This window comes from Sebastes fasciatus, chromosome 17 (genome assembly GCF_043250625.1).
Source record: "Sebastes fasciatus isolate fSebFas1 chromosome 17, fSebFas1.pri, whole genome shotgun sequence".
In the NCBI taxonomy this organism is placed as follows: Eukaryota; Metazoa; Chordata; class Actinopteri; order Perciformes; family Sebastidae; genus Sebastes; species Sebastes fasciatus.
Window position 1 is genome coordinate 11,082,018 of NC_133811.1, and position 22,175 is coordinate 11,104,192.

The following is a 22,175-nucleotide window of genomic DNA, read 5'->3' on the forward strand; positions in this document are numbered from 1 at the left end:
TTAATAGGTGCCCAATATAACCGGGGATGTGATCTAAAAGGTATTTTTCATTTCATCTCGACTTTAATGAGTAAAACAAGGTGGCAGCGGGAAACAGTTTGTGCTGTGTAAGTATGCCAATGTGTGAGTTAAAGGTAAAACTACTGCTGATGTCATGTGAAAACCTTGTGATACAAAACACATAATCCTCCATTGGTAAAGAAACATTAAAAGGTGCTCAATACGAAATTCTTTTGCCTCCACGGCTCTCAACATGGCGACAGCTGAGCTAACAGTGCAAACAACAGTAACAGTGCTGACATGTGCTAACAGTGTTTACCTGGGGGAGGGAACCGGAGGGTGGGTGATACACTTCCACAAAGACGCCATAAGTCGGGACGGCGTTATCAGCTGTAGCTGCCGCATGAAAGCAGCGGGACATGCTCACATGCACGAACATGCACTACACGCACAGCTGGCCGGGCTATGTCGACAAAGCACAGAGAAGCTCAGATTACAACACACAAAAAGGGAGAGCGACTTCTCTGCTCAGGTAGACGTTACTCATCTGTATCTTTACACAGCAAATAGTAGTTTGATGTTATATTAATGCTCTGAATATTGAATAGAGAACTTTTAAGATTCTGGTTTATTGAACATGTTTAAAACCAAGTGGATGAAGTTAAAAGTGCATGGTGACAAAACCATAAAGACAAAGAAAAAAACGTACATCCTGAAATGTTAACACGTTTAAAATGGAAGATGGTATGAAACGGTATGAAACATTGTTTCATTTTAAAATAGAAAAATAACTCTCTCTCTTATAATAGGAAGTGGGGGAAAATATATATGTTATATTATTACAAATTATAGTTCTTTGGCTTCATGCGGCAAAAGTCCAATTCATCCTTTTGAGTCCACTGTTGAATTGTCCCGACCTTCAGCATCTCTACAACAAAAATGAATCGCTTCAAGGATCCACACTCTGAGCAACTATGAATGAAAGTAAAAAAATATTTTGCGGTATTTCAAATATGTTCTTTGCTATCCACATTCAGTATTATTCATTCCTACATATCTACAGGGCTGAGAAGGTCGGCGATTCCATTCTTTTACCCTGACGAATAAGAAGATTGAGCAGCAGGATTAAAGAGAAAGAACAGTTCGATTTGACTCCATGGGAAGCAAGAAAGTAGCCCCATAAGGACTGTAAGGAGACAGCTGTTGCTGCAGAACAGTGGTGGAAACCTGAATGAAGATGTACGTAGTCCAGAGTCTGCGTCACTCTTGAAATGTCACAGGTACTTCCTTGTGTGTTGTCCTTGCGTCTGGGGAAGACTCCTGAGAGGTTTCAGTGCAGCCCGAGGCGACAGTAGCACGAGAGTCCTTTGAGACGCTTTCCACAGCAGAGACGGGAGCTGCAGCGGAAACCTGGGATTGGTCACAGGCTGGATCAGACTTCCTCTTCTTCCTCACGTGATAGTGATGCTTTTTGGACTTCAGGTGAGCTGCAGGTAGAGGAAAATAAACAGAGATATATTGGATATATTTGGCACGAGAAACCACCGTTTCATCTCAGTGAATCATGATCCCAAATGAGTCATGCACGAGATAAACTAAGTCCCAGAGGCGATTAGGTTTGTCATCACTCTTTATGACACTGTGGTCTTTTTAAGCACCTTGTTTTTAGCCCTTGAAGTGAACTGAAGTGTTGTTTATGGCCTCCACTCAGATAATAACAAGTAGAAATGGTTTCTAGACATAAGGTGTGTACTTTCACTATATATAGTAAATATATATATATGGTGTAAATATTCACAGAAATCTAAAAGAGATTACAGCGTTTACATTTTGATGACTAAACACAAACATTAATTAATGGCACATGATTTTGTGAGATTAAAATGAAATTGTATGATGTGAGTCGACAGCCTCACCTGTCCACTCCAGGTCACCGATGATCACTTTGTCACACAGATCACATGTGTGACGGCTCCGTTTGTTCCTCTGCTCCGCCCCCTGAACTCTGATTGGCTGAATAGATGGCTCCTCACTCTGATTGATTGTAAAAAACATTTTTAGTTTTAGGGTTTTTTAGGGTTAGATGTGCCCTGTAGAGTTTTCTTGTAAACAAATCCGTTCAATATTACTCACAGAAAGACATTGGACCTCATACAGGAGGCGATATACGAACAAATTTCCCTGTTATTTTTGTTGGTATCCACGATTTGCTCTTATTTTGTTAGTACCTATTGATTTCTGGGATTCACCATGTTTTTTATTTATTTTTTGCTCTTCTCTCACCTCGACTCAAGATTGGAAAAAGCATATTATTTTCAGAATCCGCAAACGGTTTGTCCAATGCAAGGAAACATAAGTTTAAAAATTTGAGGAACATAAAAAGTAAGCATGAATATCATATAATTATATTAAGATTATTATATGTTTTAGAGTAATTCTAATGATTGGATTATTAAAAAAATATCCATTGATCCCAATTAAGACTATAAAAACCCTTGGATGATATTGCGTGCGTTTGTGTCTTGTTTACATCCATGTTTGCTAGCTAGCACTCTTCTTCATCACTGCATTTGTTGGTGTATTGCTGTGTTTGTTGGCACGTCACTACCACAAACTGTCAATCATCAGAATAGTGTCAAACGGGCAGTAGGATGTGAGTAATGCACGTGCACCCTTATGTGCACGACACAAACAAAACCGAAAACCCAATTGAAATTTGAAATTGAAAAACCTTCCTCCTAAAAGAGGTCAACTAGAATTACCGCCTCGCGGTTGCATGCCTCGGCCAACCAGTCAAGTTGCAGTTTACATCCATGTTTGTAAATGTCATCACTTCATTTTATCCTGTCGGATATTTATGAGAAATTTTCAGAATTAGCATATGAATTCTTGAGTTGTGGCCAAAAATGTGTTTTGTTAGGTCACAGTGACCCTGAAATTTGAACACCAAAATCTAATCAGTTTCTCCATGAGTCCAAGTGGACGTTTGTGCCATATTTGAAGAAATTTGCTGAAGGCATTCCTGAGACATCACGTTCACGAGAATGGGACAGACGTGAGGTCAGTGACCTGACCTTAAGCATCAAAATCTAATCCGTTCATCTTTGAGTCCAAGTGGACGTTTGTGTCAAATCTGAAGAAATTCCCTCCATGCATTCCTGAGACATCACGTTCATGAGAATGGGACGGACGGACAGACGAACAACCCGAAAACATAATGCCTCCATAAAACTCCACAGGGTTCCTTTAATAGAGTGTTAATGAAATAATGGGGTTTATCTATTTAGTGATACCTACGGAGCAGGAAGGAAAGGTTGGAAGAGTTGGATAAGGTAGCGTAAGGCTGAGATGGAAAAGGAAGAAAAAAGAGGTAAACAGGAACATGAAAGGAAGGAAGTCATGTAACGTATAGAGGCAAAGTGGTAAAAGAAAAAGTGACAATAGAGAAGAGGAAGCGGAAAAGGAAGGAGTGAAGGACGTAAAATTTCCAAGTAATCAAGCAAACAAGGAGGGGAACAACTATGGATGTAGGAAGATGGGAACAAATGGAGGTAAAAGAGGCAAATAAAGTGGTGGAAAAAAGAAAGAAAGGAACGAAAACAAAAAGCAATGGAAAAAAACAACAAAGTAATCAATGAAAAAATGATAGTTATATCTTTTTGGATCCTGAGAATTACAGCACTCAAACAAATAACAAGAAGTTGGAAAAAATTGGAACCTCCCAAGGTAAACAAGGGGAAAATTGAATTTAAAAAAATCAATAAGAATGAAAAAGTTGTTGGAAAATTCAAAATAAATGTAATTTAAACTACATAAAGGTAACTGACTCATAACAAATGTTATGAAATATTAAATGGATTATGTTTTGTGAAGATATTTCAGGTAATATACATGAAACTGTAATAGAAAGTCCTGGCATCCGTAGAAACATCAACTGAGATATGAAATGAAACCTTTTTCCCTTTTTTGGTTTGTTTTCGTTTAGTTTTTTTGCTGTTTGTTTATGTATGCAATGTGTTATCTGTTCGTGACAGATAAAAATTGATAACAACTTGCGTCAAGCTGTTTAAATAAGAGAAAGGAAAGGAAATGTATCAACGACATGTACTGACACAAAGTATAAAAAAGAAATTAATGATGAAGGTTACAGGAACAAAAGGCGGTAAAGAAGGAAGTAGACGTATGATTTTATCCCAACGGCTGCTGAAAGCTGCTGACAGGAGGCAGCTAGTTTACACTATCGTGGCCCCACCTTGCTGAGACTGTCCAGTATCTGCAGTGCAGGGTTCAGCACCGTCTCCTCCCACTTCGACACGTCCGTCACATCCAGGCCATACACCAGCGGCACGTTCTCTCCTGGTCCTACAGTACACACACACACACACACACACACACAGTAGTTAGCATACATTATTTATTTTACAAGGCCAACACAAGCTGCCAATTAAGTAATTACGTTTTGTTTTTTTCAACGCCAACATTTTGATTGTGCCTCCACTATTTATTTTTAATGGAAAGGTTGCATTTTGACCGTTACCTACTACCGCTAAGCTGTGTTAAGTGACAAAATGTCTTTACAGTGTATTTGAGCTGAGGTTTTCTCATAGAGAGCCAGTTTGTTGATCAATTTCACACTCAAAAAAACTGCATAATCCCTTATATCAAAGAGGTTTGATTCATAATGTGGTGAGATACAGTATATTGACTTCCTAATTATGTAGCTGATTATTTTCCATCTAATAAGAAACAAACAGGCTCCAAAAGTGAGTGATGTTACGTCGGAGAGGATGAGGTGGACTTCAGGATGAATCCAATACAGAGTGGGAAATTTACAGTAGCAGTGATGTGCTGGAGCCGCACCCTGAAGCTCTGTCAACCTGCTGACTCACACTGGCTCGATAATGTCTCTCCCTCCTTCCTCCCACCCTTCTCTCTCTCTCTCCCTCTCCATCAGTCTGGCTTCGGCTTTCACTCACTCTCTCTCCCTCCCTCCCTCCCTCTAACTGTTCAACCCCCGTGTTTCTATTTTGCATCAGTCAGCAGTCTCCAGGCCGGGCCTCAGCACTAAACAGCAGCACCAGTCCTGCCCTGCTTGTCTGTCTGTGTATCTGTCTGCCCATCTGCATCAAGAGTCACTGCCCTGCACTGATTGAAGACAAACACAGAGGATGCACAGGAAAAGAGTGTGTATGTGCAACTTGTAGAGAAAGTGTCTTCAAACATGTTTTTTTTTATGCATGCATAATACATTTAGAGAGTTGTAAAATATGTGAGCAGAAAATAAAAAATGAAGAAGAATGGAATATAAAGGGCAAATAAATCATTTCAAGAAACTAGGACTTACTGGAAGCTGGAGTTATACTTTTGCATTAAGGAGTTATAGCACGCCGTAACTCTGGTGGCTACATGCCCTAGAGGAAAAGTTTGGGGATCACCAAAGTCAGTAGGATGATTCCTCCTCTGGGGATCATGAATGTCTGTACAAAATATATCTAGGCAATCCATCATATAGTTGTTGAAATATTTAAGTCGTGACAACAGCAGTGGACAAAACCACTGATCGATTAACATTGTCATCAGCACCGCTGCTAACAATTCAAAAAAGGACACAAAGCACGCTCTCCTCACATACCGCCCCTTGACGTCACTTTATTTTCGGCATCAAAATCACTATAGTTAGCATTTGCGTCACTTTACGATTAGCCAACAAAACCATTATAGTTAGGTTTAGGAAAGAACTACATGGTTGGGCTTAAAACTACTACATCTGTACAGTGAAAATGACACTGAATGTTGTGATCACGGGCCACAAACGAACAGCTGATTGTAACGTGACGCACGGGACACAAACAGCTTTTTAATCTACGTCACCACACTCCCGGTGCACTTTCTCGGAGATGTTTACTGTTGGAAAGCCCGGTGCGTCTCTTACCGGTGCGTCTCTTACCGGTGCGTCTCTTACCGGCGCTTAGGGGTGCCTTTTGCGGCGATATTGAACTCCAATGGCCGTGACAAAGCCTCGGTATTTGACGCCCTGGGAATGAGAACGGGCCGTCTAGTCAGGAGCAGTTTTTCATACAAAATAAGTGTGTTAAGAACACATACTCCATGTAAATGAATCCCATTAACCTTTAAGGCACAACTCAATTATGGCTTAATCCTTTCCACACACAGACTGGACTGCAGCAGACGCCCAACAGACTGGAGTTACTAACTCTGCTGGGAACTGTCTGGGGCTCCATCATTACAGGGGAATACAGAGCGGCAACTGTATAACTTGGTCATCTGTATACTGTAACTAACTGCATTGACTCTGTCAGAGGAAGGAGTGTGTGTGTGGGAACAATGAGAGTCTTCACACATCCACGCCTGACAAGTATGAACTTAAATTCCGGCCTGCTTCTTGGCACGAGTTGCATTTTTTTCCAACTCCCTCTGGTTTAAATTTGCATACCGTTGGTTTAATTCACCGTCAGCCAAAACATGTGATGTATTTCATTAATGTCCTGTCGAGGGCCGGCTCTGCTTAATTGAATTGCTGACAAAAGCAAAATAAACACAAAGATCCTTCATGGCAACGTCTAAGCGCTCCTGCACCTGCATCATTTTGCTTCCCAGTGTGTGTTTATACAGACAATTTGTTAAGTGTGTGTGTCAAAAAAAACACCAGTGACTGTTAATCAAAGCCTCAGGTTTCACTAGTGTGGTTACTTTGTGTGTGTTTCTCTGTGTGGCAGAGGGGAAGTCTTTTGTGTGTTGTGGCACAATAGCAGGCAGGTGGGGGCGGCGAGCGTCACCTGGCATACCTATACCAGACGCAGAGCTGGAGCTCTCTCCTTTAGGTGCTCTAATAAATACTTCACCTCCTGTCCCGCCATCCCTCCCTCTTTACTTTGTTCTTTTATCTCTTGTTTTTATCTCTTTTATCAACACCCCCCCGCCCTCCAACCACCAACCTCCCACTGGGCAGAGTAGTAAATAAAAGGGGGAGAGTGTATGGTGGGTTGCCAGATGCTGGATGGAACCCCCCCCCGCTCCGCCTCCACTGTTCTTGTTTGGGATCTGGTGAAATTGAACTCTGCTAATCCACTCTGTAGTGAATGAGGGTTGATAAGAAACTCTGAAGGGACAAAGAGCAGGGTGGTCGACACACACACACACACACACACACACACACACACACACACACACACACACACACACACACACACACACACACACACACACACACACACACACACACACACACACACACACACACTGAACGTTGCCTTTCAAACACACAGGGGAGATCGCTTTGCCAACAAGAAAGAGCATCTCCTGTCGCTGGGCAGCTGCTTGCCAGTGTTGTGTGTGTGTGTGTGTGTGTGTGTGTGTGTGTGTGTGTGTGTGTGTGTGTGTGTGTGTGTGTGTGTGTTGAAACAGTAGTCCACCTGTTGCAACAAACGGGCCAGGAGTCATTTGCTGCGTCATCCTTGTGTTTGTTAAGTGAGGATGTGCGCCAGTGTGTGCTTTGCTATAAAAACTCAACTACCAGCGTCCCCCCTCCCGTCCCCCGTCCCCCCTCCGGCCCAGCTGTGCTTCTCTGGCTGTCGTCCACACTGGGACACGCCAGCTGCCTCCGTTCACTCAACAGCCTCCTTCCTCTTTCCTATAGTTCCTCTTCCACTTTTTGTCTCCCTCACCTCCTTCGCTCTCTGTTGTTTATGTTTCTGCAGCAGGTCAAGTAGAGGTCAAAGATCTTTCTGAGGATTCTGCCAAATTGAGGATTCATTTGAACTGGCTGATCGGTGAGCTACGACTGAAGGGAATCCCCCAATATATTATCTGTCACTCCATCCATTATGGAGCTTCTTCTCCTTCACCCTTCATCTATTAAAGCTGCTATAGTCAATATTTCTAGATTTCTCAACAATGGATTGCATGAGTGCTTGGATGTGAGAAGTTCATCATTCATTCAGCTCTACAGAGCATTCTAGTGTCTTTTAGCTCAATGTTTCGGTTCACTCTCACCACTCTCATGGCGGCGTATTTGGATTGAGCAGGCAGCTGCTTTTAGACAAAAAGCTCTGAAAACTAGATACGCTACATACCCAGCACCAAAAAGGTAGACAAAGTGAGCGACCAGCTAACAAAGTGGAGCATTTAGCTGCTAAAGAGATAATTTTTCCACAGGGGGTTGGTAGACACAAAAAAAACAGAGCTAAAAGAAGAGTGAATACTGGACGTGTATTCAGAGTGGACACAAAAAGACTCCTTTACACCTGACACTAAGTGTGTTTTGGGATATCGGATTGCAGTCGGATAACGCTTGACCACATGAAAGTACAGGTGTAAATGCAACCTAACGCATTGAGAACTGATTTTGATCCGATCTAAACCACCTCAGGAGGTGGTCACATTGTGACCACATTGAACACAAGTGTAAATGCAATTGCATTTTCAATCCACATACAACAACTACATGTGCGGAAATATGTAATGCTAGGGCTGTATGGAGTACCATTTTCTGGGCTCCAGAGCTTCGGTAGTAGGCCTCATCAACAGCGAAAATTCGAAGCTTAATCTGGCTCAATCTGCAGCGCACTCCCAGCGCTCCTCCGGTCACTGGACTGCCATGAGCAGAGAGATCACTGCCACTCTGTCCGTGTGAGTTTAGACGTACCTCACGTTTGCAGGCCCTCTCCCCCTAAACGGCAGCGTTTTGAGACTGGTGTGTCTGCACATTACGCACCGCCTCTCCGGCAGTGGTGTAAATGGTGATCAAGTTAAATCACATCTAGATACAATCTGGATACGAGATGCATTTTAATGCCAGGTGTAAAGGAGGACATGACTCCAAATGAATGCTAATGTTGCCCCGTAACGTCTGGATGTATAGTGAGTTCGCCATATTAATCTAAAAGGGTGATGATATGTCAATGTTGTGTTCACAGCTTCTTTCTGCTACCCCCCCAAAAAAATTGTTATTGCAGGTTTAAGTTTCCATTAAAATGCTGTGCAAGTTTTGAGCAAACGTCTGACAATATTGACTCGAACCAAGGACGTTGCAGTCGCATACCCCTACGACACTGTTGCTATTTTTATTCTTTATTTTTATCCTTATTCTTTATTCATGGGGGATTCTCTAGGAGTGGCAACCCTTTTCTTATCTTTCTTGTTTTTCAATTTCTGGCATTTCCAATCATTGGAAAAGGATGGAAAAGTACCTAATACTATATCTCCTTTTAACCCTCTGTCACCTCCACCTTCTGTAGTGGAGGTGACAGAGAGGTCTTTGAGGCGACCGCAACCCTGGCTTGACTTTAACCCCTCGGGTGGAGGTTGCGTTTGTGTGTATGCGTACATGAAAGCTTCGCACTTGCTAGAAAACAAGGGGTGTGTAAACTCGCCCCACACCTGTTGCCCCAGCTAGATCAGATTACCTTCACTCTCCATCCACCCAGCTACCCATGTGTCGCTCTTGTCTCTCTCCGTCTCCCTCCATCCTTCACTCACTCTCTCTCTCTCTCTCTCTCTTTCTCTTGGGACTAAAAGATACCTACACCCCTGTTACTTAACACTCACGGGGCCTCAGCCAAACTACACCTGCATATCCTGGTTACAGGCAGAGTGTGTGTGTGCATGTCTTTGGGGGAATTAAAAAAAAATAAAAAACTTTTATAAAATGCGGCACTTATTAACATTAATATAACCTCAAATTACCATTTTCTTTATGGGTAATTAAATCTACTAATTAACCATTCCCCTATATCCACACAGACCATAAGCGTACACCCACATACAGACGCACTTAAAGGCAAGACAAATTAAGCTTGATTTAATTTGAGCCTGCTGACCTGGCGCTTAAATCCCCACAGCAACCACAGTTGAGTCCATCAAGAACCCTGTATCCAGTTGAAATGTATTTAAGATACCGAACGCCCACCTGCTCCCTCACTGACAGTCGCTGTTGAAATCTGTGCACCGTAAAACTGGGTTAAACTTGTACCTTCCAGATATACGATTCAGCGTTCTGTATATTTACATCACTCAGGTCATTTTCTAGCTTTTCTGACCGACTTGTTTGCCTGACTGAGGCCCTCTGTCATCTCCAATTCGTCTTTCCCTTTGACCCACTAGTCTCTGTGTGCTTGGGTTGGTCTGCGTAGCCCCCGGTGACCCCATTGCCCGAGTTTGTGTGGTCGGGGCAAATTCCCGGCAGCTCTGTAATGCTTCAAGAGATTAGCCAGCTCAGCTGAGGCCTGCCGGCATGTGTGTGTGAGTGTGCGTGTGTGTGGCTCAGACGAAACAGAAAAGAGGTCAGCAGTCACAGCGAGGGAGCGAGGTGAACACAGACGATGCAGACAGAAAAGGTGGGATGAGCGGGGTTAAAGAGCAAAACCCCTGGGTTAGGACGATCCAAGCCAGGGGTGGGCACAAGGACGAGGATGTCTGACACTGAAAAAATACATCTGAAATAGATATTAACATGTGGTTCTATGATCCTGGAGAGCTTGGTTTATGTGTGAACAGAAACAAGATCTTTTACAGGAAAATTACAGCATTTAAAGGTGCTATATTGAGAGCATATCTATTGCCTCCGCAGCTAACGGTGCTGACAGTGCTAACAGTGCTAAAAGTGAAAGCAGTACCTACAGAGCTAAAAGTGTTAACCTGAGGGGGGGACCGGATGGTGGGCGCTACCCTTCTGCAACGGCAGCGGTCGGGATGGCGTTATCAGCTGTAACCGCCGTATGAGCGCAGTGCAGAGCAGCGGCCATGAGCCAGCCAGTGGGGCGCGCTCACATGCACAAACATGTACTAAAAACACACGCGGCTATGTCAACGAAGCACAGAAGAAGCACGTAGACACACGGATTGAGACTTCATTCTTTCCTCAGGTAGACATTACTCCTCTAAATCTCTACATAACAAGTAGTTGCTTGATGCTTTATTAATGCTCTGGATATCGTATAGAGCACCTTTAACATTACGTTTTATTCACCCACTCAGATGTAGAGATTTGGGAAACATGGACTCCAGCAAGAATAATGTTTGTTGGGACTAAGGAGCAAGCTTCCTACCACTTTCCAAAAAACACAGATTTAACAGAAATCATACTAGAAAGATGTAAGCTTGCTATTTAGTTCACTACAGCAGCTACATGGACTTCCAGGGGACTACTTTGCAAGTTCACTTTCAGTCGGACTCAAGAAAAGAGTTTGAAGCTTTTTTTGAAAGCTGTAAAAGAGCTCATTGCTCAGATCAAAGACAAAAGATTAAATTATTGTTATTAAATTATTGATTTCTGTCTGAACGCCCACTAAAACCCAGGTTGACAAATATCAGAATTTCCCTTTAACACCTTAAAAGGGATAGTTCAGGTGTTTTGAAGTGGGGTTGTATGAAGTACTTATCCATAGCCAGTGTATTACCTACAGTAGATGACGGTTGACAACAGACAGGAGTACCAGCACGGGAGCAAAGCGATAGATAAGCATAGATAAGTGTCACTTTCAGTTCAGTTCGCTGTTGGAAAGGGCTGTCTGACGGCAAGTGAAAATATTCTAAAAACACTTAAACGAATATCGATTTTTTTCAGGTGAGCCTTTCTTTCAGGTAGCTAAACTACGTTTCGCTGAAGTCCCCGTTCGCAGCGGTACATTGCTTTGCTCCCGTGCGGTAACTCCTGTCTGTTTCTCCAAACTGGGGGCAAGCTTCCCGCCATCTACTGTAGGTAACACACTGACTATGGATACTAAGTACCTCATACAACTTTAGAGTAAACATAGAAAGTAGTTTTCTGCAGATCCCTGTAGCTGCTGCTGTGTGAACTGTATAGCAGAAACTACAACAGGTATTTCTGTTTGGAGAGCTGTAGGAGGCTCTTTCTTCTTGTCCTGACTGATCTTTGTTCTCATATTTCCAAATCTCTACAGCAGAGGTGGTAAATAAAATGTATTATTGTTACAAAGGACATTAAAAAATGGACTCGTTAATAAACAAAACAAGACTGACATGCACACTTTCATAGTAATTTGTGTGATTTTTTTGAGGAGTGCCAGCGCATACCATATCACAACCAATAGCTGTAATAACCACTAAGTTTTTTTCCTGGGAGAATTCATAGGATATAGAGAAGAGTTTCAGACTTTTAAGAGAGCTGATCTCATCTGCTGCCACCTGCACTGTCAGGCCTGATGCCGCAGAGAACCGTCTTGCGGATTGTTTTGAATTGAGTCTATAAGCAGGGTCTTCAAGGTCAGTTACAACACACACAGACAGAGACACATGCATGCGCAGAAGCAAAGACAAGTTCAGACGGATTACTGCATATGTAAAAGTGCAGGAACACATGTGATGAAGACCATATGGTGCGTGCAGCGGGCAGTCAGAAAGAGGGGTATTGAGGTTTAGGGCCTGGCGTGGCCTAAGCCACTTGGGCCTAACAGGATTAGGCGGCTGGGTTACTACAGGGCAAACTGCTGGTGGGACACTAAGGCCAGGTTTCCTTTTCGGGACGGAGAAACACACTCGGCCTTTATATACATTTTAAAACACGTCTGACTTCCAGGGGTTGCGACCAGGGTGGGAAATCACTACCTGCCAAACACTGGTTGATCTTGGCTGTGTTGAATCCATTTATCCATTCTGCAGTGCCAGAACCAACCACTATAGTTCATTTCTATACATTTGGTGCCACAAGGGACTTGGTGCTGGAAAAAAAAGCATTAAAGCGTCTTAGCTGCAGGTATACACTGGAGATGGATCTTGAAACAGTATCCCCTCTGTAACGTCACAGCAGCTCACACACACACGGTGCAGAAAATTTAATCCAATTCTGTGCCAGTGAATAAATTAATCTGGTGATTTCCACAATTTAAATATATAATGCTATCAAATGCGCTTTTATTTTTAAGGAAACATGGTCGTGTTTTCAAATCAACATGCCATTTTGAGTATGAAAGTTCTTGTTGCAAAAAATCAAACCTATCAAAAGGAATAGTTCTTATTTGTTTTTTTTGCTCATAAATGTACGCTATATTTTAAAGGTACAGCCAGGAGATGGTTAGTTTAGCATTGCTTACAGACAGGAAATAATTAGCCTGGCTCTGTGGGCACATAACCCCTGTAAAAAGACAGCAATGACAATTTGTCATTTTTACATTTAAAAGGTGCATTGTGTAGGATTTGGCGGCATCTAGTGGTGTGGATGTAGATTGCAGGGCACCGCTCTGCTCACTCCTCCCTTTCAAAGACTCAGTAACGCGAGCCGCCGAGTGCAAAACCGTGGTCGTTCTCCTCGCTCAGAGGCCATCCCCACCATAATAACACTACTTTAGGTGCAACGGAAGTCAGACGGCGGTTGGCGGTACAACGGTTTTGCACTCTGCAACTCACGTTACCGCAGTTTCACAAGCGTGAACAGAGAATCTACTGTGGCCTTCAGGTATCGTAAAACCGCAAAAAGGCTCTCTCTAGTTTGTCTCCGTGAAGAGGACCCACTCCCTATGTAGATATGAAGGGTTCATTCTAAGATAACGAAAACATAACGATTCTTAGTTTCAGGTGATTATACACTAAAGAAAGCATAGTTATGAATATTATATTATATTTCTGCTAATAGATTCTCCAAAATATTACACACTGTTCCTTTAAGTTATTGTACGGATTTAACACACAAAATGAGGCCGATTTTGTTCCCTTTGGAGAGCCAGGCTACCTGTTTCCCCTTTGTTTGCAGTATTTATGTTAATATAAGTTCCCGACTGTAGCTTCCTAATTAGCATACAGACATGAGAGTGGTATCAATCTTCGCATCTAACTCTCAGCAAGAAAGACAAAAAGCATATTCGCTGTTGAACTCTTCATTTAACCATAAGAAAATATTAAAGAGGCTGTAAATGTTTCATACAAAAATGAATCCTTAGGAAAGTCAGGAAGAAGAAAAATGCATTTTCAAGTAAAAGTAATAAATAAAAAAAGCTTCACTTAAAAATATGTGATGAGTAAAAAAGCAAAAGCAATTCACTTGTAATGATTGTTTTGAAAGTGACATCGCCCCAATCCTGCTGTGCACACAGACACACGGACACAAACACACTACACCTGTAACACAACACGGTGTCTGAGAGGCTTATTGTGCATGAATCCCAGCTTGTTAAAGAGAGTGCTGATTGCTAAGGAACTGGACTGTGGAGGACAAACACACAGACACACACACACACACACACACACACACACACACACACACACACACACACACACACACACACACACACACACACACACACACACACACACACACACACACACACACACACACACACACACACACACACACACACACACACACACACACACACACACACAAAGTCATACCACATGAGCTGAGTACTCACGTTTAAGGAAGCGGTTACGGACCCATTTATTCTGTTTGCGTGCGTAGCGCCTCGTGGCAATCTTCAAAGCTTCTATACCTAGAAAGAGTTAAAAGGAGGCTGTTATAGATGAAGAGGACACAGGAGAAAAAAATCTTCTGGTTGATCAGTCAACCAGTCCACCAATCTGAAACCGTCTCGGGTATGACTTTGATCAAGTATCTCTCTGACCTTTGTCTCGTAGTGTGTCCTTCTCCTGCTGGGTGCTGCTTTCAAGAGCGGTCAGGTAGTCGTGAAACTCCTTGAAACCGATCGACTGGAAAATCCCATGTTGATAGTTCTGACTGCAGAGGAGAGGAGAGGAGAGGAGAGGAGAGGAGAGGAGAGGAGAGGAGAGGAGAGGAAAGGAGAGGAGAGGAGAGGGGAGGGGAGAGGAGAGGACAGAGGAGAGGAGAGGACAGAGGAGAGGAGATGACAGAGGAGAGGAGATGACAGAGGAGAGGAGAGGAGAGGACAGAGGAGAGGAGACGAGACAAGACGAGACGAGACGAGAGGAGAGGAGAGGACAGAGGAGAGGACAGAGGAGAGGAGAGGAGAGGAGAGGAGAGGAGAGGAGAGGAGAGGAGAGGAGAGGACAGAGGAGAGGACAGAGGAGACGAGAGGAGAGGAGAGGACAGAGGAGAGGGCAGGAGAGGAGAGGACAGAGGAGAAGAGAGGAGAGGAGAGGACAGAGGAGAAGAGAGGAGAGGACAGAGGAGAGGAGAGGAGAGGAGAGGAGAGGAGAGGAGAGGAGAGGAGAGGAGAGGAGAGGAGAGGAGAGGAGAGGAGAGGAGAGGAGAAAACAAAACTTTATCCATCAATAAAAAAAAGTTTCCGTCTCTAACTTGACATTTCTAGACAACCCGGTGGTGACTCATTTCACCTTCTCCTCCTCCTCTATCTCTGCTTCCCTCCCCGAACAAAGAATATCAGTCTGAGCAGATGTGAGGCCCTCCGGGGGACAAACTGACAGAGTGGCATTAAAAATAGTGGCAGGAAGACCCTAGGGTGCCGGGACTGTAGCCCGACCGGAGTGACGTCAGGTTGGGGCAGAAGCCCACCGGTTACCTCGTCAGACGGTAAAGACAGAATATTTCCATTAATATCAGACCATATCACCCCAATTTGAGCATCACTGCCTGTTCTGGCCCAAGCTGTACCTTTCCAACATTTTTAGTAATAGCTCCACAATTGGTGTGCGTGTTAAGTTCAATGACCTGAACCTTTTCTGAATTTAGAGTGATTACAAAAACAGTAGGGGTCGGCTGTGGTGGCATTTTTCTTTCTACTGCTAAAAGAAAAAGACAAAAATTTGATCGTAACAGTTGACCTGATGGATGAAAGATCAAGTCTGCACCTATTTAATGGAACACTTTCTGTAGAGACTGATGGAGGTGGTGTTTATAATGAGAGGAGGCCCAGATGAATGTAAAGTTGGTCTGGAGTAGAGCTGCAACGGTTAGTCGATTAGTGACTACTTAATCGTTAGTAGTATTATACAATATACTACTACATTGAAAAGACAACAATTGCTGGATTACTGAAGTAAAAAAGTCTGAATCTGATCTTTTTTCCCCCCCAAGGATTTCTAAATTGACTTTTGGATGGAGATCACAAATCAGTGTTTGTATACTGTATGTTCAGAGCAGATAAAAAAGTTGCAAACAGACTCCTGCACACTGTCTAACTTGCAATAATGCATTTATTTGGGACGTTTCAGTGCCAGACGTAGACCTAAAAATGTATCTTTAAGAAAATGCAGTTTATCCTTTGGGTGTTTAAGCATTCGTTTGAAGGTAATCGGCCCATGTGAGGATTTTAGGGTACATTTCTGACTGTTATTTTACAGATTTTCTTTTACTTTTATAGCTCCGTGTATGATATTAGAGACCGTTATATAGTTAATTGATGTTTGGTATTTATGCCTTCCTATCGTACGTGTGGAAAGTGATTGGTTTCAGACTTTACAGCCACTCCCTATTTAGGATGGCTTCTCATCGTCACTAATCATTTGCCTGACGGAGGTCGAGCACTGAAACGTCGCAAATAAATGTATTATTGCAAGTTAAAAAGTGTGCAGGAGTATGTTTGCAGCTTCTTATCTACTTGTCCCTCTCGTACGCACCTGTCTGAAATATATGAGCTGAGTGTTCTTCTGTATATATTTAGAGCCCATTATCGGTTCATATCCCTGTTTACATTCCTAATAAATACTAAAAGTACAATTAAACTGCAATTTCAGAGCACTTTCTGTAATGTTCCCACAGGCCTGATGTTGTTAGTGATTTCTAATTGTGTCATGGGCAGGATGTTTTTGCATGTGAATTGTATTCTTCTAATAATATTCAAGGTTTCTTTTGAACTGACTTTGATTTACTTGCTTTTATCTAATCGTTTGTTTTGACTTTTATTTTACCTATAATTCACCGTTCTTGCTGTCAATGTTGTCTCATATGTAGAGCGCTTTCATTTCCTCCTTAATACCAAGTGTAGAGCAAACATTATAATAAGAATAATCCCCTATTTTTGGTCCGTAAGTTACACTTGTAACAGAAACAAGAGGAGGAAATAACAAAAATAAATCTGGCTAGACGGGCAGAGACAGAAATTTGAGAATAGCAACAGAGCACAGGAAATGTAGAGTCAATGGAGGGAGGAAAAAGAAAGACAGAGGAAGGGAGGGAGAGATTTGACCTTGATGTCTGGCCACAGCAGCCAGCCGGGGATGGAGACATGAGGGTGAAGGAGAGAAAGACAGACAGACAGAGGAGGGGGGAGGGAGGGAGTAAAGTGCTTGGGTGATCAGATTGCTGAGAGGGCAATAGTGGCAGAGATGGAGGGAGAGAGGATGAAGAGAGCGAGGAGGAGGAGGCTGCTGGTGCATGAGGTGGGATGGGGTGATGAAAGAAAGGAGGGACGGAAGAAGGGAATTGGCAGCTTCCTGGGCACCGTTCCACCAGTGCATCAACTCCCCGCAGCCACACCCCATCACACACATACAATATCAATATCTGCTGCCAACAGAGACCCACAGCAGCGTTCACACACTGGATCTGTTTCAGCCGTCAGCAAAGCAGATCAGAACATATTAGAAAAGTCTTTTTCAAATAGGGCTGGTTTTTACCCTTTAAGTTTTGTCCTTTAGTTGTAATTATTACAAAGTTAAATGCTCCATTTGTTTGTAACCAGGACAGGAAACAGTGCAGTCCATACCACTGAAAGAGTGACGTAGCTCCAGTCTGCTACCGGTCATGAGGTTAATGTTAAGGAAATGTCAGGGACGACTTGTGCGAAAAGGCAAAATATCAATCTTAATCATATTACCATTATCTTCAAATAGCATCTTTAACAGACAACATAAGTCATTTGTTCCACCAGGATGTCCATTCAATGTGAGGCGCTGAGGTAATAATAAGCACCAGACTCCCCTGTTAGCTCTAATGTCCTATGAAGGGGGGGCTTATCTCCGCAATTATTAATAATCACTGGACATCCTGAAGAAATATCAGTCCCATCTGAGCTAAAAACTCGCAGCAGTGTGGGCTGTATCTAAATTGGTCTGCAGGCCTTTGGGAAACAACAGCGCAGAGAACAGAGTGACCTGTCAGACTGGGAAGGAGAAATAAATAACTGGATAGCTGCTTGACCGAGTTCACTTCACTCCTACTGCCCTGGTTACATGAAAGAGAGGAGTTGAGTCTGGATCCAGACTGGATGTTTAGATCACTCATTTAGATAGGAAGATGAGAATGTGATCTTGAACTTGTTGCACGGACACCGAATCCTCCTAATAGGGCCGATAGATGACGACAGGGCCAAAGCCCAAGTATGACGCACGATTTTGGCCCACATAACAAAGCCCCACTCTGTATCTTTTAGGGTGGATTTTGGTTGTTTCTGCAATTAAAAAAAGGTAAAAGATATTTTTAAAGACTTGCAAGTAACACAAGCCATGTGTAACCAGAATGTTTTTGGCTTTGTAAAGGGAGGATAACGCAACATTGTGGGGGTGTTAAAGGTGAACTGCGCTGATTTTACACATCAAAGTCTGTTTGCAGGTTTTGGAGGTTACGTATGTGTAAGTTTTCTGTCTCCAGAGGGAGCTGCACAAAGTCCGATAAACTGCAGTGTCGACTACAAGTTTGAAAATGAAAATCACCCGAATCTTTGACAGTTGTGTCTAGACGGTAACCCACAATTTGCGAATCTCTTGCAAAATGGTTAAGGGTAGGCATTGACCTTTAATAGTTAAGGTTAGGATAGGTTGGTGGACAGCGAGTCTCGCTATATACGACATACAGTATACCAGGGGTTCAGACAATTATATAATTTAAATGTAGAATGCGGAATAGTTTTTATGTTGCATTTCATTTATAAAAACGTTAAATAAAGGTTTTCTGCAATTTGTGGGTTACCTTCTAGACACGACCATCTTTGACCAAACTGTTGGCGGTCGAGTTGCATTGTGGGTAATGTAGGCGCCAGGTTTTGACAAGGAAGAAGAATGCATGGAATAAAAACATAATAGATCTGATTCTGCTGCATTGATTTTGATCTTCTTTTTTTAAACGTTTTTCATGCATTCATTCAATTTATGCAATATTCTTTTTTACAAAAGATTTTCAGCAAATATGTGTAATCCCTGCATCATATGACACTTATATTTTGACACGATTCCCCTTATCACAATAACTGGCAAACAAGCTCCTAAAATCCCGATGTTTTTAACAACTATCCAGACAGAATCTGAAACAGTGACAACATTTGAAAGCACTTAAAGATGATTTAATTCAGGATCGGGTTGACTGTGTTCGTTCAGGAGCGTGGACATGTTTTGCAGCTGACCTGTCATCCTGGACTTTCTGCTGATTGTAGCGAACGTGGAAGTCTCTGAGCTCCTCTATGAGTCCAGCGGACAACATCTCATCTACACGAGCATCCAACCGCTTGTCTAGAGCTGGAGGGGAACAGAGAAGGACGAATATAACACCAGCAAAATAATAAGACAGTCGCACATAAAAAAAAATGACATTTCATTCTGCGCTGAAGCTCCCATAGCAACATTGTCATTTTTGTTGTTTTAATAAATAGCAATAACAGTAAAAATGGAAATCCATACACTCCTCCCTCCTCACCATCCATGTCAGCGTGCAGCCAGAGGATGCAGGGGTCTGGGTATCTCAGCGGCCCCCCCAGCCCATCGCCTCCCTCCTGCCCTCTTTGCTCCTCCAGCCAGCGGCTATGGGAGACGCCGGTCTCCTCGTGGATTTGAAGACTCCTGTTGATAACAAACATACAACCAGAGTTCTTGTGGTTAAATAAAACAACTTTTTTCCACTGTGTAGACACCACCTAACAAACAAGTTTCTTATTTTTGTTTGTTGTTCTCCAGATCTCCACTATACTATGAGTTCACATCCCAGTCCCTGTATGTCAAGCCTCGGTGGATACACTGAGATTAGATGAGTTAAACATCCACTCATCCATGAAATCCAGTGTAAATGAAAATCCCCAACCTCCCTTCTAAGGCGCAAATTTAGAGTCTAGTCTAAATGATTAACACACCAGCAGCAATAAATTCAAAAAGACAAGACAAGGGTAAGAAAAAGAGATAAAACAACGGATAATGTAAATAATGATGACAAGATGCAAAACAAATCACGCTTTTTCTCACCGACACAAATTTCAACATTCAGCCGGGGCTAAACAAACTTTTGTGACGCTGAGATTTAAATCCAGGCAAGACCCTTTAGCCGTGCCTCGAGGTTATGAAGAAAAGATTATTCTTGTCATCTCCTGTCATCCAGAAGAACAGAGTAACCTAACCTGCTCGCACAAAAGACCAGAGTGCGCTGACTGCGACTCATCAAGCCTTGTGTGTGTGTGTGTGTGTGTGTGTGTAAACAGACACTCGTCCTGTCAGTGTGGACTGGATGGAGGCCGTATACTGTGACTGTCAGCCTGAGACAGAGCGACAGTCCTTCAGGATCTCGCACAAAACATGAGAAAACTCAACAATATTGTGAGCCACTCATATAACACAAAAACACCATATTATCCCAAGGTGTGCTGTTTTAGTGTATAAGTTAGTTTTTGCAGACATTACCGGCTGCATCACCTGGCTATCTTGCGTTTGTCGTTAGGGTGCAACATCGCCGCCATTTTGGGGTCCACCTCTGCCAGTCGCTTATGTAGCTCAGCTCCTCCCAGTTTCTCCAGCTCCAGCTTCCTGTTTGGAGCCCCGTCTCCTGCGTCCCCTGGCTCCTCGTTCTCCTGCTGCAGCGAGACACATTTTCATTTAGCGTTAGCCTTCAAATGCTCCTCTCAAACTTTCACATCCTTAAGATATTAATATGTCCTGTTTGAGCAGTGAATTGAGTCAGAAATAGCGTGCTATGGAAGAGCAGCATGAAGACACAGCCCTTAAAAGTCTTGGCGACTGAGAAATTAAACCAAAGTCACATTTTTTGTTTTATTACAATATCACTAAGCACTGAAGGTAGCACACACTGGTTTAATATGGACCTCGTTTTTACGTATAAAAAAATGGGTGAAGAGAAATAAGAGATGAATACATAAAATGAGATAAACAGTGTCAGAGAGGCATGAGAGGATGAATGGAGGTGTATCTTGAGTTGTACTCACCCCTGTATCCAGCAGGACTCTCCACAGCAGAGACTCAATGTAATAGTTGGTTCCTCCTACAACGACTGGCAGCTTGTTTCTGCCGTGCATGTCGTCTATGTTGGAGGTTGTTAAGGAGGAAACTGGTGGTCTCACCTGTTGCTATTTTAGGCAGTTTTTACATGAGTGCACCACAATTAAAAGCATTTTTTAAATGATCCGTTGAGCTCATTGCATTCACACCTTAATGGCATAAAAAGCAACTCCAGCCGGCTCTAATTCAATCAGTCACCGTGAGCGGCTGCCGGTCGCGATTTTTGTAAATGGCATTCAACTCCCCGGGCTATCAATGTGTACTGTGCATTTTCAAAAGGAATGTGTTAAATGGTACGTTTATATTATATGCACATTGAAGAATACAATGAGGATCCAAATGAGACAGAAAATTGAGTGTTCCTACTTGAAATAAAGTGTTCAAATATATTCAAGTGATCTGACACACAGAACAGGAGAGATGTCGTGATTAAAAAGAGAAAAGCTTCTTTAAGAAGGCAAAGCTGAAGGTCTCCACTGTGTGTGTGTGTGTGTGTGTGTGTGCGCGTGTGCGTGTGCGTGCGCAGTGTGCACGTGTGTGTGCAGGTGTGTGTTTGGGTGACATCACAGCAGTGGTGACATCATCACTGCATCGTGACATCACTAGATGGAACACTGATGGATTAAAGGAGTGTGACATCACAGCAGTGGTGACATCATCACTGCATGTGACATCACTAGATGGAACACTGATGGATTAAAGGAGCGGTGACATCATAAAGGAGTAACATTCAGGAGAGAGTCCCAGAATCACACAACTGTAGTTGAATCTGAAGACTCGATCAGACGAAACACATCGACTGAGAGAAGCAGTTGTCTCAAGAGAAAGAGGTATGAAGTTTATGAATGCATTGCTTTAGATTAAACCTCCCAACAGTATATGAAGCAGTTAAAATGAGCCTCAACATTTAAATGCAGCTTACATGTTAGGTAATAATAATTAGGGCTGCAACTAACCATTATTTTCACTCATCAGACTATCTACTGAGAGAAGCAGTGAATTTCTCTCCAAAAACCACGAAGCATCGACAAGAATTGACCATAAATCAGCATCAT

General features: G+C 42.8%; 1 protein-coding gene across 1 annotated transcript in view; it reads right to left on the minus strand.

The window, feature by feature from the left end:
* Positions 1-610: 610 nt before the first annotated feature.
* The window catches only part of trit1 (tRNA isopentenyltransferase 1), a 44,640-nt gene continuing 23,075 nt past the window's right edge, over positions 611-22,175 (minus strand). The window contains exons 3-11 of the mRNA XM_074613872.1: positions 21,048-21,146; positions 20,521-20,678; positions 19,538-19,680; positions 19,248-19,359; positions 14,595-14,707; positions 14,385-14,462; positions 4,253-4,362; positions 1,917-2,034; positions 611-1,487 (exon numbers count right to left, since the gene is read on the minus strand). Coding sequence (XP_074469973.1) covers positions 1,261-1,487; positions 1,917-2,034; positions 4,253-4,362; positions 14,385-14,462; positions 14,595-14,707; positions 19,248-19,359; positions 19,538-19,680; positions 20,521-20,678; positions 21,048-21,146 — 1,158 coding nt within the window. The 3' untranslated portion in view covers positions 611-1,260. The remainder of the gene's footprint in view (positions 1,488-1,916; positions 2,035-4,252; positions 4,363-14,384; positions 14,463-14,594; positions 14,708-19,247; positions 19,360-19,537; positions 19,681-20,520; positions 20,679-21,047; positions 21,147-22,175) is intronic.